Source organism: Lycium barbarum, chromosome 2 (genome assembly GCF_019175385.1).
Source record: "Lycium barbarum isolate Lr01 chromosome 2, ASM1917538v2, whole genome shotgun sequence".
Classification (NCBI taxonomy): Eukaryota; Viridiplantae; Streptophyta; class Magnoliopsida; order Solanales; family Solanaceae; genus Lycium; species Lycium barbarum.
This window is the reverse complement of record NC_083338.1, coordinates 52434389-52454054: the sequence shown is the minus strand read 5'-3', so window position 1 is coordinate 52454054 and position 19666 is coordinate 52434389. Positions and strand designations below refer to the sequence as shown.

At 37.1% G+C, this 19666-nt stretch overlaps 1 protein-coding gene across 2 annotated transcripts; it reads right to left on the bottom strand.

Moving 5' to 3' along the window:
* Window positions 1-1591: 1591 nt before the first annotated feature.
* Window positions 1592-19453, bottom strand: LOC132626502 (uncharacterized). 2 transcript variants are annotated; one of them, XM_060341411.1, is made up of 4 exons: window positions 18928-19451; window positions 8756-9074; window positions 4331-4426; window positions 1592-1930 (listed from the first exon to the last, which is right to left on the bottom strand). In XM_060341411.1, exons 1-4 carry the CDS (start codon window positions 19215-19217, stop codon window positions 1895-1897), a joined length of 741 nt encoding a protein of 246 aa, XP_060197394.1. In that variant the 5' UTR covers window positions 19218-19451; the 3' UTR covers window positions 1592-1894. The 2 variants fall into 2 exon arrangements, with proteins under 2 accessions (XP_060197394.1, XP_060197395.1); XM_060341412.1 differs by lacking the exon at window positions 4331-4426 and having other exon boundaries at window positions 18928-19453.
* Between the last annotated feature and the right edge of the window lie 213 nt (window positions 19454-19666).

Sequence of the window (19666 nt, the reverse complement as noted above, 5' to 3'; positions counted from 1 at the left end):
TAGCTTTTAGTTACGCGTTTAGAATATCTCTCTCTATATATAAGAAATCCAATAGATCTTTAACGTGCTACTCGCAGTAACAAGAGAGCCTCTGGTGCCACTGGCAAAGGGCGAAATGTTCCACCCAAATGTCCGAGTTCAATTCCGCTTATTACACGCTTTGCTCTCTTCTTTTAGCTTTTTCCGCTTATTACACGCTTTGCTCTCTTCTTTTAGCTTTTTGCTTTCTGGGTGTAATATACACGCTTTTGCTCTCTGCATCAAGCCCAACAACTTTTGCTCTTTTGCTTTCAAACGTATCTTCGCTTCAATTTTAATCCTTTTTATTTCTTTTTCTTTTTCTTTAATTTCTCTTGATTTGCTATTCTTTATCAATCCTAGTAGACTCTTTTTTGGTTTAACATTTTAATTAAATTTTGACTTTTTTACTTCCTCTTTCTTTAAGTACTAATCCCTAATCGTTTGGATAAGCATGCTGTACGTGTACCTCGTATCGATGAGTACTAAATTTTTAAAAATCACATTAACATATATATATATATGACTATTTTCAGTTTTACCCATATATAATTCACTTAAAATTTGAGCATTTAGAGCAACACGTACCATACACGGAGATATGTGATAAGTGGGGGAGCAATGGTTTTGTAGCCCACTTATAATTTGTTTTTAGTTTTACGTTTTTTTTTACAGAAGATCTTCATTTTTATACATAAGAGATCTAAAATAACACATAAGAGATCTGAAGATGTCATTTTCTTCTATTCATATTATAAGAGGGCAAGAGATCTCATTTCCTCGATGTTATAAGTGCATCACATTTCTGTCTTGCCATGTGATAGTTAGCAATTCTGTAGAACATTATGTCATTTAGTAGAAGAATAGAATTGTAGCAATAGCACCAATATGTAAAGCCGAATACTATAATACCACTTATTATTCTAGTTCAAATAATAAATTTCTGAATATAATTTTATAATTCTGAATTCTACAATCCTTATACTGTTAATTTCTGTATAACGGTACCAGATAACTTGGATTCTTCAATAATCAATACAGTGGGGGATGCATCGACAAATACATTAAAAAGGGCAGCCCGGTGCACTAAGCTCCCGCTATGCGCGGGGTCCGGGGAAGGGCTGGACCACAAGGGTCTATTGTACGCAGTCTTACCTTACATTTCTCCAAGAGGCTGTTTCCACGGCTCGAACCCGTGACCTCCTGGTCACATGGCAGCAACTTTACCAGTTACGCCAAGGCTCCCCTTCCATCGACAAATACATTATGGATAAAAAAAATTGATGGGTCGTTACTTTTGAGAAGAATTAATGCACACGTTTATGTAAATTTCAAGGATCGTGCCATATGGCCCAAATCATGGATCGACATTTCTCAAGTTTGTCTGTACTTCCTAATTCATGTGATTATTTTGATTGGCTATGCACAGTGTTAAAATTATCATTCAATGCTGAGGATATAAGCATATGGCAGTTATATATTCTGATAATAAGCCAACAGCTGGTCCAATGACATATTGAGTTGAATCAATCAAGCCCAATACTGCTGTGAGGAAGATACAAGGGAAGATATAGAAGCCAATTACCAATGCCATAAAATTCAAAACCTATCTTCAATTGATATTGAGACATCTTCAAGAAAGTTACTTGAAACGTTAAATATGCATTGCCAGAACAACTTACATGATTATCTTTACAGGAAAACTAAAACATGAGGTTTATCATTTGTATAATCCTGGAAAAGAATACTACCATTTGATTGCTGTACAGAACTCACTACCATACACAAACCTGCCGAATCGAGTGACCAAACTAAATCTCCAGATAAAAAATGGAGAATGGACGTTTCCAAAATGCTCATCGTAAAACAACCAAATTCAAACATACTGGGGACTTCTTGCAGCACAGTCATCCTGCAAATGAAACATAATGAATGAGTTCGAAAAAGAATCTATCCTCAGAATTAGATACTAAAAAGATTATCTATTTAACACCCACATAGTCAATTTGGCAGCAATACCTCCTCTGCCAATCATAAATTGAATGATATCGAAAAGGAAGCTACTTATCCTATCCACTTTACCAGCAAAATGAAGCTCATCGGAAGCAGAAATAGTGTTGGGATAAAAATCATACATCAAGCAGCACCATAGTTAAAGGAGCAATGTCTGTGTCAGGGTCACTCTAGGGTTCGGATAAAAATAGGTATGATAACTTTAATAGTGTTCTTATGTCTATAATGGGTTTCTTTGGCGTAATACTAATCAGGGTAGGACCTTGTTGGTAAGTGCTACAAGATCATTTTACGCCTTGGAACGAAAGATAATTCCAAATCCGTTTTTTCGACAAGCTATAACTTTGCAACTATGAATCAAAAGAGGCAAATGTTCTTATGTAAAACAGCAGTAATTACACCAATGCTTTCAGATTTCTTAATGCATATACAAGGTCTAGACAAAAGCTACTGGGTTCCCATGAATACTACATATCGAATTGTGGATCTGCCCGTGTGTCTACCTTAGGTCCAATATTACTTGGAAGTCTTTTATGCGATAAAAAATACAGAGAACTTTCAGTGCTAGAGAAACTATCTTTTATATTGTTGGACTGACGGGCTTAAACGGAGCGACATGGACGGTGAGGATACAGACAACCAATCCCAACTTGCTTGAAATTGAGGTGCAGTTGTAGCTGTTGCGTATTGTACTTGAAATAAAATCGGAAAGGAGAGGCTGGAATGAGGTTGACATGGAGATAGAACTAAAGGTGAAAGCTGCTGGGATTGGGACGTTAATTTTAGCCAGTAGATAAAAAAGGATTAATGAGGTTAAATAATAGAAATAAGTGAAGCAAAAGGAAAGAGAACTATATAAGGTTAATTGACATCAATATGCAGAATATAGATTCCTTTGTTCGTATGCATGTGCGGTTCTAGTTCACTCCTGATCAATGTAGATGGAAATATTAAGGTAGCAAGCAACCAATATGCCCAAGAAACTGTAAGTTTACTATCAAATGAAACCAAAAAACAAAAGAATGAAAGAAAGTCAAAGAAGCAATCCATAATGAAATTTTGAAAAACTAGAGAGGGGGTGAACTAACTAGAGGGATATGAATAAACTGAGAATGTTTTTTTCCTTTTTTGATAAGGTATGTAAAACTGAGATTGTTATGGTGATGTCACAAAGATCTTTATGAGACGGCTAAGCTGAGCGAGTATGAAACAAGACTTTACAGGCTTCAAATCATTTTGACAAATTAAACTTAAACCAAAGAATTATCTGCCGTCAGAAACAAATTGACAAGGATTTCAGAGATCAAAAGAGAGTAATTGTTGGCAAAGTCAAACTAAAGCAACACACAGCTTCATCTCCAAAAGTTCAACAAACAGCTTCCTGACAATTGATGGGTTTTTATAGGGGGCATTAATAGTGGACCTAGGCACCTTTCCAGTTTAGGTGTTAAGATATAATCTGATGAAACTAAGATAAAAGATGAGAAACTAGCTAGCAAATAAGATGATGGTAACGGATTCTTTTTGGCCCTGTCACCGAGATCGATGTAAGTACTACATCAAAAGAAAATGCAAAATGTCATTAAAAAAATGCAAAAAGTATACTTTTCAAATAGACATAGTTTTCTTCCTATTGAAAACTCAAAGCAGTTCAAATGCAGCAGAAAGGACTTGCACTTCTACCAGACGCTAATGTTCTGCAGATATGCTAGTAGAGACTACATGGTCTCTGAGGTATAAATGGAAATAAGTCTGAAGCCTTTTCAGCCGTAAAATTGGTATTACTACAATAGTAGAAATAGGACCAGTCCCCATTTGGCTGACTTGCAAAATCTCGACCCAGAAGGTCTCTCTGGAATATATATTCTGGTTTTTGTTGTCACTTGAGACCCTAAATAATAATAGGTAAGTTGATCTGCAACCACTATTATAGATATAGGACAGCAATCACAAGGGCACTATCTCTTGCTTAGTACTGAACACTTTAAAGTTGTTCACAATTGACGCTAAAAGATTAGTCTGATTATGAGATCCGGAAGAACTTCCCAGATACACTTATTTGATTGATGAAAATATTCAGTGGCAGTCAACTATATATTGGACTAAACTTTCCTATCACTACAAGGTTTCCGAGACTCAAAGTGCTCTTCATGATTCAAAAGTGTCGTTGAGCAATTATTAACTATATTAACTAATAAAGACATAGCAATCTATAACAACATTTAGAGCATATGAAGTCTAAAACTGAGTGTTATGAGGAGCTAACTTGACAACGTCAAACATATTAAGGATAACTCACGTCAGTGATGCGGATAGATCTGCTCATTGATCGCTTAAATTGAATTGTTTTCGCCGTAGAAGGTGATCCCGTCACACTGCCATTATTTTGACTACCCTAGAAACAACAGGATGAGAATAAAATGGCCATCAAATATAACATAAAAAGTATTTATTAGTTAATCATGACTCAGCTAAACCTCCAAAATACAGAAAAATATGCATTCAATCTTAGAGTAACTACCACAGTAGGCATGGATTTTGTAACAAATGCCCACCACATTTTCTCCAACAGAGATGTATTATTCTGCTTTTACTAGCTTCAGAGATACTCATCTTTCTTTTTTTTTTTTTTTTTTTTTTGAAACAGGTAATATTGTATTCCTCAGCAGTAAGGGATATGCTGGCCACCTCCAAAAAGAAAGCAACAGAGTGATACCAATTACAAAAGTCCTATGAAATCTACTAACTGTAATTCGTCAACTATACTATTTTCTTTACACCAAAAACATAAGGAACTGGTAACATTGTACTCCTCTTTCTCCAAACTTACGAGGCACTCTTTCTATTTTAGGATGTCCTAAAAACGTATTTATCATTTAATAATCCAAATTTAAGTCATGATGTTCATCAAATTAACTTTTGGACTGCTAATTTGATATTTTTTGACTTTTAAGATTTTTACACAACACTTTAAGAAAGACATTTAACAGTCTTAATCATAAGAGTATTTGTCTAAGCTACCTTTTATTTCTCCCTTAAGCTTTTTTCTTTAAATGGACATATGACCTTTGAGATCTATTCTGATTAGCAACATCAGCTACTTACAATATTAACTTTCTGTAATTATAGTGATCTCGCCCATATCCATCTCACTCTATTTACATGTCGCTTTCCATCAACTCTTATCCAATAAACCTCAATGAAATTTAATTGGAGCCAAAATTTCAACTTGAATTTGTTTTTTCCTCTTATACTAGAATTTCAACATTGCACACCAAAAGTTATGAAGACTTAACTTTCTTAAATATTTAAATAACATGGCTAAAAGATTGAGTACCAAATTCCATTAATGTAATTAGATCTAAAGCATATCTCCATCCATGTACCAAATACCATCAATGAAGACTTGAGAATGCTTATTGTTAGGTTCAATAAGCATATTTAGATCTAATTGAATTGATTGGATGTTTAAGTAAGTTAAACCTTCCTTTTTAGAATAATTTTTGGTGGAAACCATTGAGATTTTAGTTTAAGAGGAGAAAACTTTCATTTGGAATTTTGGCTCCAATTTAATTTCATTGAGGTTCACTGAGACAAGGATTGATGGAGAATCATACTTGAAAGAGAGAGACATGGACCAGGGAGAGATTAATGCACTGAGAGATAGTTAATCTTTTAATCGACTATGTAGCTGCTGTTTGAACAGACCTGAAAATAATAACCTTTAAAAAAGGAAAAAGTTTAAGAGAGAAACAAAAGCTAGTTTAGACAAATACTCTTATGATTAAGGCTATCAAGTGTCTATCTTAAAGGGTGTCCAAGAACCTTAAAAGACACATAATACAAACTAGAGGTTAGTAAATCATTCACTAGGGTAACAGTAGATTTTTTTTGTTGGGGGGGGGGGGGTGTGGTGGGGAGGGGGAGGGGGGGGGGGGAGGGAATGACTCTTGGTTTTCTAAAATGTCAAATATTTGAAAACAAATTCAATTTTTCAAAATGATTAGAGATGTGAAGAGGAAATGCACAAATGCCACGTTGGCTATGGTGGGTCTGAGGAGAGGTAGAAGTAGGCCGAAGAAGTATTGGGGAGAGGTGATTAGATAGGCATGACACCTACAGATTACCGAGGACATTACCCTAGACATTATTACCTGTTGTTTCCTTTGCTTCGATTATTGTATTATTTGTTGTTGCTACTGTTCTTTCCTCCATTATTTTCAGCAAGGCTTATTCACTATTGTATTTCCTTTTCGAACCTCATTTGATGTGCTTTACTTGAGTCGAGGGTCTATTGAAAACAGCCTTCACAAGGTAGGGGTAAGGCTAAGTACACACCACCCTCCCCAAACCCCACTTGTGAGATTACACTAGGTATGTTGTTGTTGTTGTATTGGAGGTAGTAAAAAGGTAAAAACTTACCCGCATCCAGTGTTCTACACCAAGTCAATAGATGCATGACAAGTGTTAGTACATAGGCTTTTAGCTCTTAGTCATGGTCTATTAACATGCATTCTCACCTCATTAACTACTTAAGTATAGTAAATTTACATGGTTTGGTGTAAACACCTGGTGCGGGTAAGTATTTACAGTAGTATAAGTAAGATAAATTTCTCAATCTCAATGCCTAGTCAAACTGTCACATACGAATGGAGTAAAAAGATGGAGATCTTTTTTATGAATATGGTTTGGAAAACCTCATCTAGTCTGATTTGAAAACTTATTTGATGCTCGCACAGATAACTTGCAGATCGAATTCTACTAGGCGTTATTTTCTTGACTGACTTTGCCTCGGAATGGCTTAAGGTCCTTCAGTCTAAAGCAAGATCTGTAGCAGCTAATCCTGGGACCTCACTTGACAATTGAACATTTCAGGACAAACATTCTTCAAATTAGCAGTTAAAGAAGAAAGAACTAGAAAGACATGGCCTATGCAGTTCTTATGATAAAAAAAAACATTTGAATCGTAATAGTTAAAGATCTTCCCTCATTGTAGGGTCACTAGGCAGTTGTGGAACATGTTTCTGGTCATTCTTGGCATGAGTTGGACCATGCCAAAATCTATTATTGAGCTCTTGAAAGGTTGGAACAGACAGGGGCTTAGAAAGAAATCTCTAAAAACATGGAATACCATACCTCAAGCCATTTGGTGGACTGTCTGGCTTGAAAGAAACAGCAGACATTTTTAAGGCAAAAAGAGAAACATACACGGCCATAAACAGAAATGTAATTTTTTTTGTTAGCTTTCTGGAGCAATCTGGTTATTGAACATGATGTTGATGGAATGCTAGACACAATAGAGGGGTTGCAAAACCGGTAATTATGCCTGATGCACTGGCTTAGTGCATAAACTTGTAAAAATTTTAACTACTTATCAAAAAGAATATCAAATGTTCAAATCACGATGACAATCATGCTTTAAGCATGAGAACTAACATGCACAAAATCGTCTCAATTAGCTTTCTTCTAATGACTATTAATCTATTCTGCGATAGAGCTTTATGGTATTTTAGAAAATGAGGCTTAGTTACCCTGATTTTCCGTTTATCCTGATATAGGTAAAGGGAATCCCTACAATTACCTCCCGTGTAAGACTTGAGTGTTCTGGAACTCGAAACATCAAGTGTTTCTGCCACTTGCTCATTGATACCTTGAATCTTCGTCCTATCCCATTTTGTGACACAACCATGATTTTCTTATACAATCTTTCTACCAATTTTTTCTTTCTGAAATAGTTGAGCACTGGGCATGTTGTGTTGTTTGAAATAGTTGAGCAAATTTGGAAGATAAACTGTGTCGCTAGGAGTCTGTTTAGAGATGTGTACTGTATGTCACAAGAAATTACAAAGAACCGACATATTGAATAAGGCATTACATACCTCGTTATTAAATATCCCCAAAACCAGACCACATGTTCTTTTGATGAAAAAGCTAAATGATAAAAATGAAACCATATAAAATCAAACTAGGTGATTTCTTCCCATCTATCCTAGTCTTGGTGGATAGAGTTACCTGGTATTGTTGCTGGTGGGAGGTGGTAGGTATCTGGTGGAATTAACCGAGGTGCGCGCAAGCTGGCCGGACACCGCGGTTATTAAAAAAAAAATCATTATGCATATGGGCAATTTTTTTTTTTCACTGATGACATGGGAACCCGCAGCCGCTACCCTTCGGGTGCGCATAGGGTAAACCTAGCTCCTATGCAATAGCTCGCAAACCACAATAGCTCGCAAACCACAGAAGAGAGATAACCCGCACTAGGCAAGCCCCGTGCGACGAGCTTGACCCAGAAGGAAAATCCCCTGCTGTCATAGGCAGGGGGTTTCGAACCTGAGACCTCCATTATGAAAGCCCCATGCTCAACCAACTGAGCCACCCTCGCGGGTTGAGCAAAATATTTTTCTTCTTTATTTCATCCGTATTTTCCTCTAGTCAAGCATAACTAGGTCAGCACTTCCTCCAGTCAACTCACCATGTCAGAATCCCAATTATATCAAGCTTTTAATAAGATTTAACATCCATTATGTTCCATATATTTGTAAAATTTTGTAAGGCAAACAAGTTGGAGGAATATGCCATGGAGAGTTCAAATACTTCTGAAACAGATCAGATTCAATGTCCACATCACTTAAACAATTAAAAGCAACTGAAACAGGACAAATTCACATGATATATAAAAGATAACAGAAAGAGAGGAAAGAAATGCCAAAGTAGAGCTGCGTACCCTGCAAAAATACATTTCGTCTTTACCGTCTTCGAACAAGGAGGTATAATATGCAGGATCATATACAGAACCACCTAGAGCATCATCAGAATTGGATGGCTGTCTAGTTATAGGAGTTGCAGGATTGAGAAAACTGTTTCTCATATCACTATCTGCTTCTCGGGGAACTGCGCACTCTATATGAGAAACACCCAACCTATACATTTGAATCCACAATAGTGAAGATGATAATCTCACACAAAACCCAATAATTTGCATGGAGAGAGTGAGTTTCACCGAGAAGATAACAAAGGTTCCATAAATCCCAGACGAAATATTCCTGCATGAATAAATGAAGTTCAGGAAGAAAGATTTCACTTTTTCTAACATTTCAAGAGCTGTGGTAAATTTACCGTACAAGGATGTTTGAGAACACAATATATGAGTGAAGGCTGGCTCTACCTACAATCTTAGAGAGTGATGCAGCAGCAAATGATACTACTAAAACCAAACCAAAAATATCCATGAAGTGACCAATAGAACAGCTTACAGCGTAACTGTTAGACCTGCTGTCACTAGGGTCTATAACCGCAGGAAAAAAGGTGAAAATGGTTAATTGTAAATGTTTTATTAATTAATTATTATATGTATGTATTTCTAGTAGTTACCTAGCAGTTTAGGCAGTTATTATGTGTTATATTGTACTTAGAAGGAGGAAAGATAGTTTTTCCTATAGGATTTTCTCTGGCAGATTTGGAGGTCAAGGTTCCTCAAAATACCTTGGTTGTTAGATGTAATGAAGTTCTTTCTCTATTTGTAAAACTTATTCTATTTGTTGGCAGTAAATAATAGTTGAAGTGTTGCTCTTATTTCTGTGTTGTGTTTGGAAGTCTACAGATTAAGGTTAGCAAAGTTTCTGGGTTCCTAACAATAACAAATAAGTTGAGCTGAACCAAATTTTTAGCACCGAGAACTACTTATAGTCAAAGGAATGCAAAGAACTCAAGCTAGAAGCTAATTACTTCATTGATAATTAACTCACACACCCATTTATTAGCCTATCACTTGATTGCTTTATAAATAGGATAGGATATAGGGTAAATACATATCATTAGTCTAGGAATATTTATGCTACGGGGACACAAGGCAATTCTTTTAGAAATATTATTATGTTGCGCAACAGGAGCTCATACTTCTTCAATAACATTTGATAGAGTGTCTCCCCCTCATATATTTTCCATATTTGATATATTAAATAGGAAAGAAATGAATTTGGAAAGCGCATTGATCCTTAAACGTAAAAGAGGAACCTCCTTCACCAAGAAGTATTGATAGCCCATCTAGAGGAAAAAAGCTTCCAAATGATGATGCACTAATAATCTATCAAACCTAGGGTTTGAACGCGAGGGGATTTGGTGGATTCGGAAAAATCAAACAAGACAAGCAAAAGTTCATGCATACTTGTTTCCTACATCTATGCAGAAGAAAAGGTGGAAAATAACTTTAAAAAGATGCAAACTAAGGAGATAAGATGATATTGAGGGAGGTAGGGGCAAAATATTTTACAATCTTTTTACTTGTACTTTCAGAAAGAGGAGCTAAGAATGGAGGTGTGGAAACCGAATCTCCAAAAAATATAGCTTTTTTGATTGGTTTACAAGTCGAAGACACTATTTCTTTGTTCTAATTGTGGTGTCCGGGCCATCTTGTAAGCACCTCGACTAATTCTACGGGGTACCTGCTACCTTCCACAAACACAGATACCGACCAGTAACTCTATCCACTGAGGCTTAGACAGATGGGAAGAAACCACCTAGTGTTTTTATCTCCGCTGGGATTTGAACCTGAGACTTCATTCTTCTCAACTACTTCATTAATCACTAGGCCACACCGTTGAGGGAAAGTAGAAGACACTATTTTAAAGGAAAAAATCTAAAGAAACGAAGGAAGATATAGTATGAGTTGGAGTTGCATGTGAAAAATTTGAATACTAATTATCTCTTGTTGCACTATAGGTTTGATCATGAACCCTGTATTTTCATTGTTCAATAACTCATGGCCGTTACCAAGGACAATGGAGGAAGTAATCACAAACGGGAGATTACTGAGGATCGGCATGAAAGAAAGACAATAAGGAAAACTACATCATGTTGTCTAATTTGGAGCTACGGACTGAATTAACGAAAGAAGTAGGAAAATGTTCGAGAGTAGTGAACATGATGTAAAAGCATTAAGGATTTTCTGCTTCATCTTTTTAAAGTAAAAACAAAATATCGTGTCTACGAAATCACCTCAAATGGGCTAGGGTCAAAATTAGGGGAGATGGTTGCAGTATTCTGAAGGAAGAGACAATAAAAAAACAAAGGTATGAACTTCACTATCTAGATCTGGGCTGAAATTCCGGTGGTTTACTCCATCGGAGAAGACAACGGTGAAAGTGGCAAACCCTCGTTTACCCGGCAGCTATCGAGGGTTTTGTGAGAAAAGACAGTTGTAGAGGAGATTTCAAATTCAAAAAGGAAGCACGTGAGTCCCCCACGTGACTTTCCTCTGATGAACAAAATTTCAGGCCAAAAAATTTTGTTAGGCCCAGATCGTTTTGAGGCCTTTTCACAAATAGAGGAACCAGACAAGCAGGAGGTTTTTTTTAATGAAACTCGTGCTCTGTCACGTGAGAATCAGAATTTGCAAACAATTAAGCCCCAATTTCATATCGATCCAGTGCTGCTTGAACTGAAGACAACCGCTTCCAAATTTCTTGAATCTTTCTCGCTGTGGGAGGCGACAAAATTCACTTCTTCATCTTCTTCTATACCCACCATAGCCGCACCTCTCAAACCTTCACCCACCAACCAGAATTTTCCCTCAGTCCCCAAAGTCCCCAAAATTGCCCAGACCCTCAATAACAAAAATCCATCACCACCCAATTCTTTTCCTGCCATGCAATATCAAAGGGGGAACCTTGATGAACAAAAAGATGACGATGATATGTCGATTATCCAAATAGATGACTCTCAACCTCTGTTGGCATTAGCAGAGGAGAATCTACAATTGGAGGAAGAAGGAGGTTTAACTATTGAGGATGTTATTCCGTTAAACTCAACCGATCAAGTTCTCTCGGATTCAGACCAAGGGATCCCTTTTTGGGTCAAACAACATATTATCGGAATGAGCGAGGAGTTTGGTGTTCATTTTCAGGGCTGCGAGAAAGCGGCGCTGGAATTATTTATGAAAATTGATGGCAAGCGACAAGATGTGAAAGAAAAGGTTGTTGCTATTGTTCCAGTGCCTCCAAAAGGCAAGGGTTCTAAAGAACTGAAGAATCTGGAACCGGGCAGTAATTTTGTGAGTTTAGGTACAAGAAGTGGGGGGATGCTTTATTAACCAAATCAATGAAGGTTAACATAGTATCATGGAATGTGAGGGGCCTTAATGATCGTAGAAAGACGTCGAAAATAAAAAATATGATGAGCAAATGGGGGGCAGATGTGTACTGTCTTCAAGAATCCAAGCTGGAAGGTGACATAGGGGATATTATCAGAGATATGGGCTAATAGATGGGTGAAGTACGCACAACTAGAGGCTAGTGGTACTAGAGGGGGCATTATTATTCTTTGGGACAGTAGCATTTGGGAAGGAGAAATATGTGAGGTGGGTGCTTACTGTATCACCTGCAAATTTACTGGCAAATCACAGGATTTCTGCTGGCATTTGCCAAGTATTTATGCTCCTAATGGTAGAGTGGAAAGGGAAGAGGTGTGGTGGGAACTAGGGGCAGTTAGAAGCCTTTTTAATGGGCCTTGGGTGATCTGTGGAGATTTCAACACTGTGAGATTTCCATCTGAGAAGAAGAATTGTACAAGATTCAATAAAACAATGGAGGATCTATCTGAATTTATAGAGGACATGGAATTGGAGGACCTACCACTGGTAGGTAGCAAGTTTTCTTGGAAAAAAGGGGAAAGGCATGACATTGCAGTAAGGCTGGACAGATTCTTGATTTCAGAAGAATGGGAAGTGTCTTTCAGAAAAATCAAGCAATCAGTTCTAGAAAGAGTCACATCAGATCACAGTCCTTTGATACTGGAATGTGCCTCAATCAATTGTCCGAATTGGATGTGATACAAGACCAAAGACTTATGACTGATGAGGCCTACCTGAGGGTTGTCCTAACTGTGGAGTTTGAGGAGAATATCAAAAGGGAGGAAGTGGCCTGGAGACAAAGATCCATGGCTTTATGGCTCAAAGAAGGTGACAGGAATACCAAGTTTTTCCATAAAACTGCTAACTGTCACAAGAGGTATAACAACATTGATAGCCTGCTGATCAGGGGCTATGGTAGATGAACCAGCAGAGATTAGTGAGGAGATCACTAGTTTCTATCAAAATTTATACTCTGAAACAGAAACATGGAGAATTCAATCCCAGAGTACAATATATGATCAATGATGAAGATAATATCTTGCTACAGAGACAGTTTGGAGAACAAGAAATTAAAGATTGTGTCTTTTCATGTGCAAGGGATGAAGCCCCTAGTCCAGATGGTTTCTCTATGGCCTTCTTTTCTCATTGTTGGGATGTGGTAGGAGGGGATGTGGTAGCAGCGGTTCAGAATTTCCATGAGCAAGGCTATTTTGAAAAGAGTTTCAATGCCACCTTCATAGCATTGATCCCCAAGAAGGTGGGTGCCAAAGAACTGAAAGATTTTAGACCAATTAGCTTGATAGGTAGCTGTTACAGGATCATTTCTAAACTGCTAACTGACAGGCTGAAGAAAGTCATGTCTAAATTGGTGGATGCACAACAAATGGCTTTTATCAAAGGAAGACAGATAATGGATGCCATCTTGATAGCAAATGAATGTGTCGATTTGAGGAAGATTTCTAAGGTTCCCGGAATTTTGTGTAAGCTTGACAGAGAAAAAGCATATGACCATTTAAACTGGGAATTCCTATGGAAGACTTTGGAGAAAATGGGGTTTGCTGGAGATGGACCAACTGAATAAAATTTTGTACAAGTACTGTCAAGTTTTCAGTCTTAATCAATGGATCACCCTCTGGTTTCTTCTGCTCTGAAAGAGGTTTGAGACAAGGGGACCCTTTATCCCCTTTTCTATTTATTCTAGCAATGAGAGGACTTAGTGAAATGTTGAGTACAGCTCAGATTAACAACAGAATCAGGGGTTTCAAGACCAATGCTGGGGTGAATCAAGAAGTGACAATATCTCACCTTCAATATGTTGATGACACTCTAATCTTTCGTGATGCAGAAAGTGACCAATTGAAATACCTGAGAGTTATTTTTATTCTCATTGAAGCTATATCTGGACTTCACATCAACTGGGGGAAGAGCTTTGTGTATCCAGTTAATGAGGTGCCAAATATTAATGCTATGGCCAACATCTTGGGAAGCAGAATTGGAGAACTTCCTACTATACATACCTTGGCATGCCACTGGGTGCTAAGAGTAAATCTAAGAATATGTGGAATACAGTGTTGGAGAAATGTGAAAAGAAACTAGTTAATTGGAAGAGCCAATACCTATCTCTGGGAGGTAGACTGACTCTTATTAACAGTGTTCTTGATGCCATGCCAACCTATATGATGTCTGTATTTCCCATGCCAGTGAATGTCACTGAAAAGCTGGATACCATCAGAAGAAATTTCCTATGGCAAGGAAACAGTGAGACAAAAAATATTCATTTGGTGAAGTGGTTGATAGTCATAACCAGTAAGCAAGCAGGAGGAATGGGTATTAAGAACCTGAGGACACAAAACCAAAGTCTTATGTTGAAATGGCTATGGAGATTTGTTTCAAATGAACAGTCTTTGTGGAAACAGGTTGTTCTGTCAAGATATGGAATGGAAGGTCACTGGGTCACAAAGGAAGTGAAGAATCCTTATGCTGTTGGCTTGTGGAGAACCATCAGGAATCAGTGGCCTAAAATGTGGAAAAATACCAGGATCAAAGTAGGCAATATAGGGAAAACATCCGTTTGGAATGATGTTTGGATTGGGAAACTTTCCTTAAAACACATGTTTCCTGATATATATAACTTGAACAAACAGAAGGGGGCAACAATTTTGGAAGCTAGGGACAACCAAGGGTGGAATCTCAGTTTCAGAAGACTACTCAATGATTGGGAAGTGGAGAGGTTGACAGATTTCTATAGCACCCTTCAACTTTTCAAGGATTTTCTACTAATGAAGATAGTCTAGTCTGGCTGAAGGAAAAGAAAGGGTCTTTTTCTGTCAAATATGCTTATAAGTGCTTACAATATATAAGACCTCAGCCTGGGTTTTGGCCTTGGGAGATGATATGGAAAGTGAAGATTCCACACAAGGTGGTTTGTTTTTCTTAGTTAGTGGCTAGACAAGCTGTCCTAACTCAGGACAAAGTGATGAAAACAGGACTTCAGCTTTGTTCCAGACGTTTTTTTGTGAGACTGAAGCAGAGACAATAAACCATCTCTTCTTACACTGTAAAGTGACACAACTTTGGCAGCTATTCATCAATTTGAGGGGAATCAGGTGGACTATGCCAAGGAGTACATTGGATGTTCTAGCTAGCTGGAATAGAGATGGGAATATGTCGGGACACAGGGAGAGATGGAAGATTGTCCCAGCTTGCATTTGGTGGACAATTTGGAAGGAGAGAAACCAGAGATGTTTTAAAGACAAGAGTATCTCCTTTCAGAAATTGAAAATGAATTGTCTAGTGTTTTTCTATTTTTGGTGTATTCATGACCTTCCTCAAGAGGCTAAGGACATTGTCACTGTTTTAGATTGTCTGTGAAGGTCCTAGGTGGTAGGTTTTACCTTTGTAACCACTACTTGTAAGTATTACTGAAGTACACCTTTGGTGTAGCTTTGTCTATAATAGAATGTTAACTGTTTCAAAATAAAAAAAAAATTGGTCAAACTTGGTAGATAATTGTGGATGACTCAAAATTGAGTCATGTCCACAATATGTACATATTCTTTGACACTGACTTGGTGTTTAATAAGTAAATGTCTTGAATTTAGAAGAAAAAAAAAACAAGAAGAGCCACAAACTGACACGTCTGTCAAAGACCAAGGCTCTCTGTCACTTTAGTGTTATAACTCAGACACATGTAAATGGAATGGGAAAAAGTGGAATTGTCCCATTTAAATCCTTCTAATATTCAATACCCCTCTTAGGCTTTTGCATGATGTAACTGACGTTACCTCTGTAACAAACAGGAAGAGAATAAAATCCATTTATTCTTGCACTGCTGAGTTGCCAGACAGCTTTGGGATTTGTTCCTTGATTTGTTTGGTCTGGAATGGGTCATGCCAAGCTCTATGAAGGATTTAGTGCTAGGGGATATTAAGGAAGAAACAAGCTCATGAAAGATATCTGGAGAACTATTCAACCTGTGCGTTTTGGGTACTATGGAGAGAAAGGAATTTTAGGAGCTTTGAGGGCAAAGCAAACACTGGCATCAGATGAAACATAGGTCCCTGTGAATGCTAGCTATTTGGTGTAAACTCCAGGATGTTTATGAGATACACAAAATGATAGATTTCATTAACTCCTTCAGGATAGGATCTTTTGTATAGAGGTTATCCCCTTCTTTTGTTGTTATCTTCGCGTAGGGGACAGCCCAACCTTGTACATCCTAATCACCTTCTTGGTGTCTGATCTTTATTCTATTTTTAAAATCTCTAGATTACTGATCTAAAAGGGAATATCAAGAACCCCCCTGATTCAACGCTTGTTATTCTTTGTAATCCTTCTGTACACACCAGCACTCTTTATGATAATAAAATTCTCATTTAGGATCAAAAGATATCGCCTTTTAGAATAGGCAATAACCATTATAAGCTCCCATTCATTCGGTCAATCGAGAAATTTACAGAAATAATGCTCCATCTTGAATGGCGTAAGGCAATTCTAACCTTTGAATGTAATCCTCAGGGAGCTACGCAAGTCTCAGAATTCCATTTCTTTTCACTAGTCAAAACCCATTATCAGTTACCTTGTCCGTTTAATCATTCTTTGGCGCTTGCATTGGATAGTCTTTAAACCCAAGTCCTTTTTCATATTCTTTTTCAGACAAAAATTCCAGGTCAGTCCAGATTCAACATCCAACATCAATTTTGGTACCAAAGTACAAGTTTAACCCTGATGTGAGAAATGAAAGAACCACATATAACCCTGATGTGAGAAATGAAAGAACCACATATATTCAAGTTTAATTACCTATATATTCAGCTCATTTTGTAGAAACAATTGGAGCATCTCTGTAGAGCCTTACATTGGTCCTAAAGAGACATATATCAGTAAAGATATCCATTATTTGTCTCTTACATTGCTCCAATCTTACAGTTAAACCAACGCATTTAGTTGTGAGAACCCTTACAAACTTCATCTTTCCTCATGAATTAGTATCATACTTCTAATTCTAGATCCTCGTGAATTTTCAGCTCCGTGTTGGTATATTTAACTTCCAACTTAAAGCATTAACTAAAGCTTTCTAATTAATCTACAGCTATAATTAAGAACATAAAAATGAACAATCTTTCTTTCTTTTTTTTATTAGCGCCGGGTGTCCGAGTCTCTTTGAGCCCCGACTAATCCCGGGGGTGCACAGGCCCTCGGCAAGGAGTTTCCCGCAAGTGCACCACGGGTAATTCAGGGTTTTCCCCAGTCCGATGGCCCTCAGAAATTGTTTGCACCCAGCGGGTTTCGAACTTGAGACCTTGAAAGGGAGCACCCCAAGGCTCAAGTCAATTGCCACCAGGCCAACCCCTGAGGGTTAAAATGAACAATCTTTCTGTTACTCACCCATGGTGGTTTCAACGCAAATAAATGCAAGGATGCTATATATCAAAGCTAGAGATTACAATTTACATATCAATTTGAACTCCACCATAGCCCACTCACTCCATTTCTAATACACATGCTTGTTCAATATCTTAATTCATCGACCACTTATCCAGACAAATAGTTAACTCTAACAATTTGCATCTTCAGAAAAGTACTTAATTCGAAAAGCAAAACGTATTTGGATAGATGACATATTATTTCGATGAGATAGAAATACGTCTATCAATTAGGAGATACTGCATAATTTATCAAAATAAACTTTCTCAAAGAATGGATCATCAAAGTCAAATTAGATGTTGTTCTTTCCAAAAAATAAAACCTCAAACTTCACAATGAATCATATGATTATCAAGACATTATGAAACCCCAAAAACATTCTTTGCATTCATTAAGGTTTCACTTCTCTGGTCTTCAAAAATGTTCATAACAAGTTTGGTATTAAATAACCTCTAAATAAGGACACCGTAAGCGGGTGATTCTCAAACTTCTAGAGATTTTTAACAAGCACAAGGTGATGAGGCAACATAGTTGTTAGTGAATTCTGTTAAACTTAATAGGCCAGTTAAACCACAAAAGATATTCAAGTGAAATGTTTATAAGTGGTTTATAGTCCCATTTTTAACACACTAAGGGGTTGTTTGGTAGGGTGTATAAGAATAGGACTGAATAGTAATGCTGGGATTAGTAATGCTTTAGTTATGCTAGCATTATTTTTTATCGATTGTTTGGTTTGTTGTATTAAATGAATAAGGTGTACTAGAATAGGAATAGTACTGGTATTACTAATGCAATAGTTCGCTATGTATAAGAATAGTACTGAATAGGGTGTCATAAGTTGAAAAACACTACCAGACAAGGGATTAATAATACCAAAGCTAATACATGTATTATTTTCTCTAATACATCCTACCAAACGACCCTTAAAGCCATAAAATTCTTCAATCAGTTCAAGATTCATTATTCTATAATGTCTTCTTATATCCCTTCCCAAGCGAAATCCTTCCCCATTTACTCTCTAGATTACCAGCAACAACAACATACCCAGTGAAATCCCACAAATTGGGCTCTGCGGAGGGTAGAGTGTACACAGACCTAACCCATACTTTGGGAGATAGAGAGGCCATTTCCGGTAGACCCTCGGCACAAGGACAAAAAAGAAATAACGGAAGCGAATAAGCCATGACAAAATACTATAAACAGCATGATAGAGCACAGTCTGAGAAAAAAGAGCAGAAATCGAAGGGCAAGAAACTACAAGTAGATTACTGTTCTAAAAAGATTCACTAAATCATTTTATTCAATTGAACAAGAAAGTGAACCAAGAATGAAAATTAACTTACCAGATTTCTGATGCAAAAAGAATGAACCAAGAAACATCCACCAAAATCGCAGAGAAAAGAAGCACAGCATAAGTTCTACCAAGACTCTGACTACTACTCTCAATAGCAACCAATGCAAACAACCCAATACCCAAATTGATTAAAGAAACACCATTATATAATGCGCCAAGAGATCCAATAAGTGCACAACCAATCTGAATATAGATTAATATAACTGCAAGTGATTGAATCCTGTCATAATCACGTGTCCACGTCTGTATCTCTGTCCTAATTGCACCACAAAGCATCATATATATATATATATACCCAAAAATTGAAAAAGAAAAAAAGAGTAGTTGATTGATTGATTGATTGGTTCTACATTGAAAGCCCCAAAAAGGCGTTCTATATTGCTTGTGGTTTCATTGGATCAGTGAAGGAGTAAGTGTAACAAAATTTCTTGCTTTTGATACTGCATTTAATATATGGTAAAAAAGGCCAGCACAGAGCAAGGAAAAGCTGGTTTGTGGGATGTGTTGCCAATATCTTTTCCATTTTTTCCTTTTGACTAAAGCCCCAAAAATAACCACTTTTAAAAAAGAAAATGATCAAAAAGGTCCTTCAAGTATGAGGGTTGGACTATTTTGATTCTCCCTATATTTTCCTTAACGAATATAGTCCTTAATGCATACAAAACGTGGGCAAGTTTGATCATAAACGCTAAAACATTATTAAATTTTAATCATCTTATATATAAGAC

Excerpts from the sequence above, each read along its gene's own strand:
- LOC132626502 (XM_060341411.1), bottom strand. The coding sequence starts at position 19,217 with ATGATGCTTTGTGGTGCAATTAGGACAGAGATACAGACGTGGACACGT. Across the intron at positions 9,075-18,927 it reads CTTTTTGCATCAGAAATCTG|GAATATTTCGTCTGGGATTT; the intron begins GTAAGTTAATTT and ends TTATTCATGCAG. Across the intron at positions 1,931-4,330 it reads GATCTATCCGCATCACTGAC|GATGACTGTGCTGCAAGAAG; the intron begins GTGAGTTATCCT and ends TTTCATTTGCAG.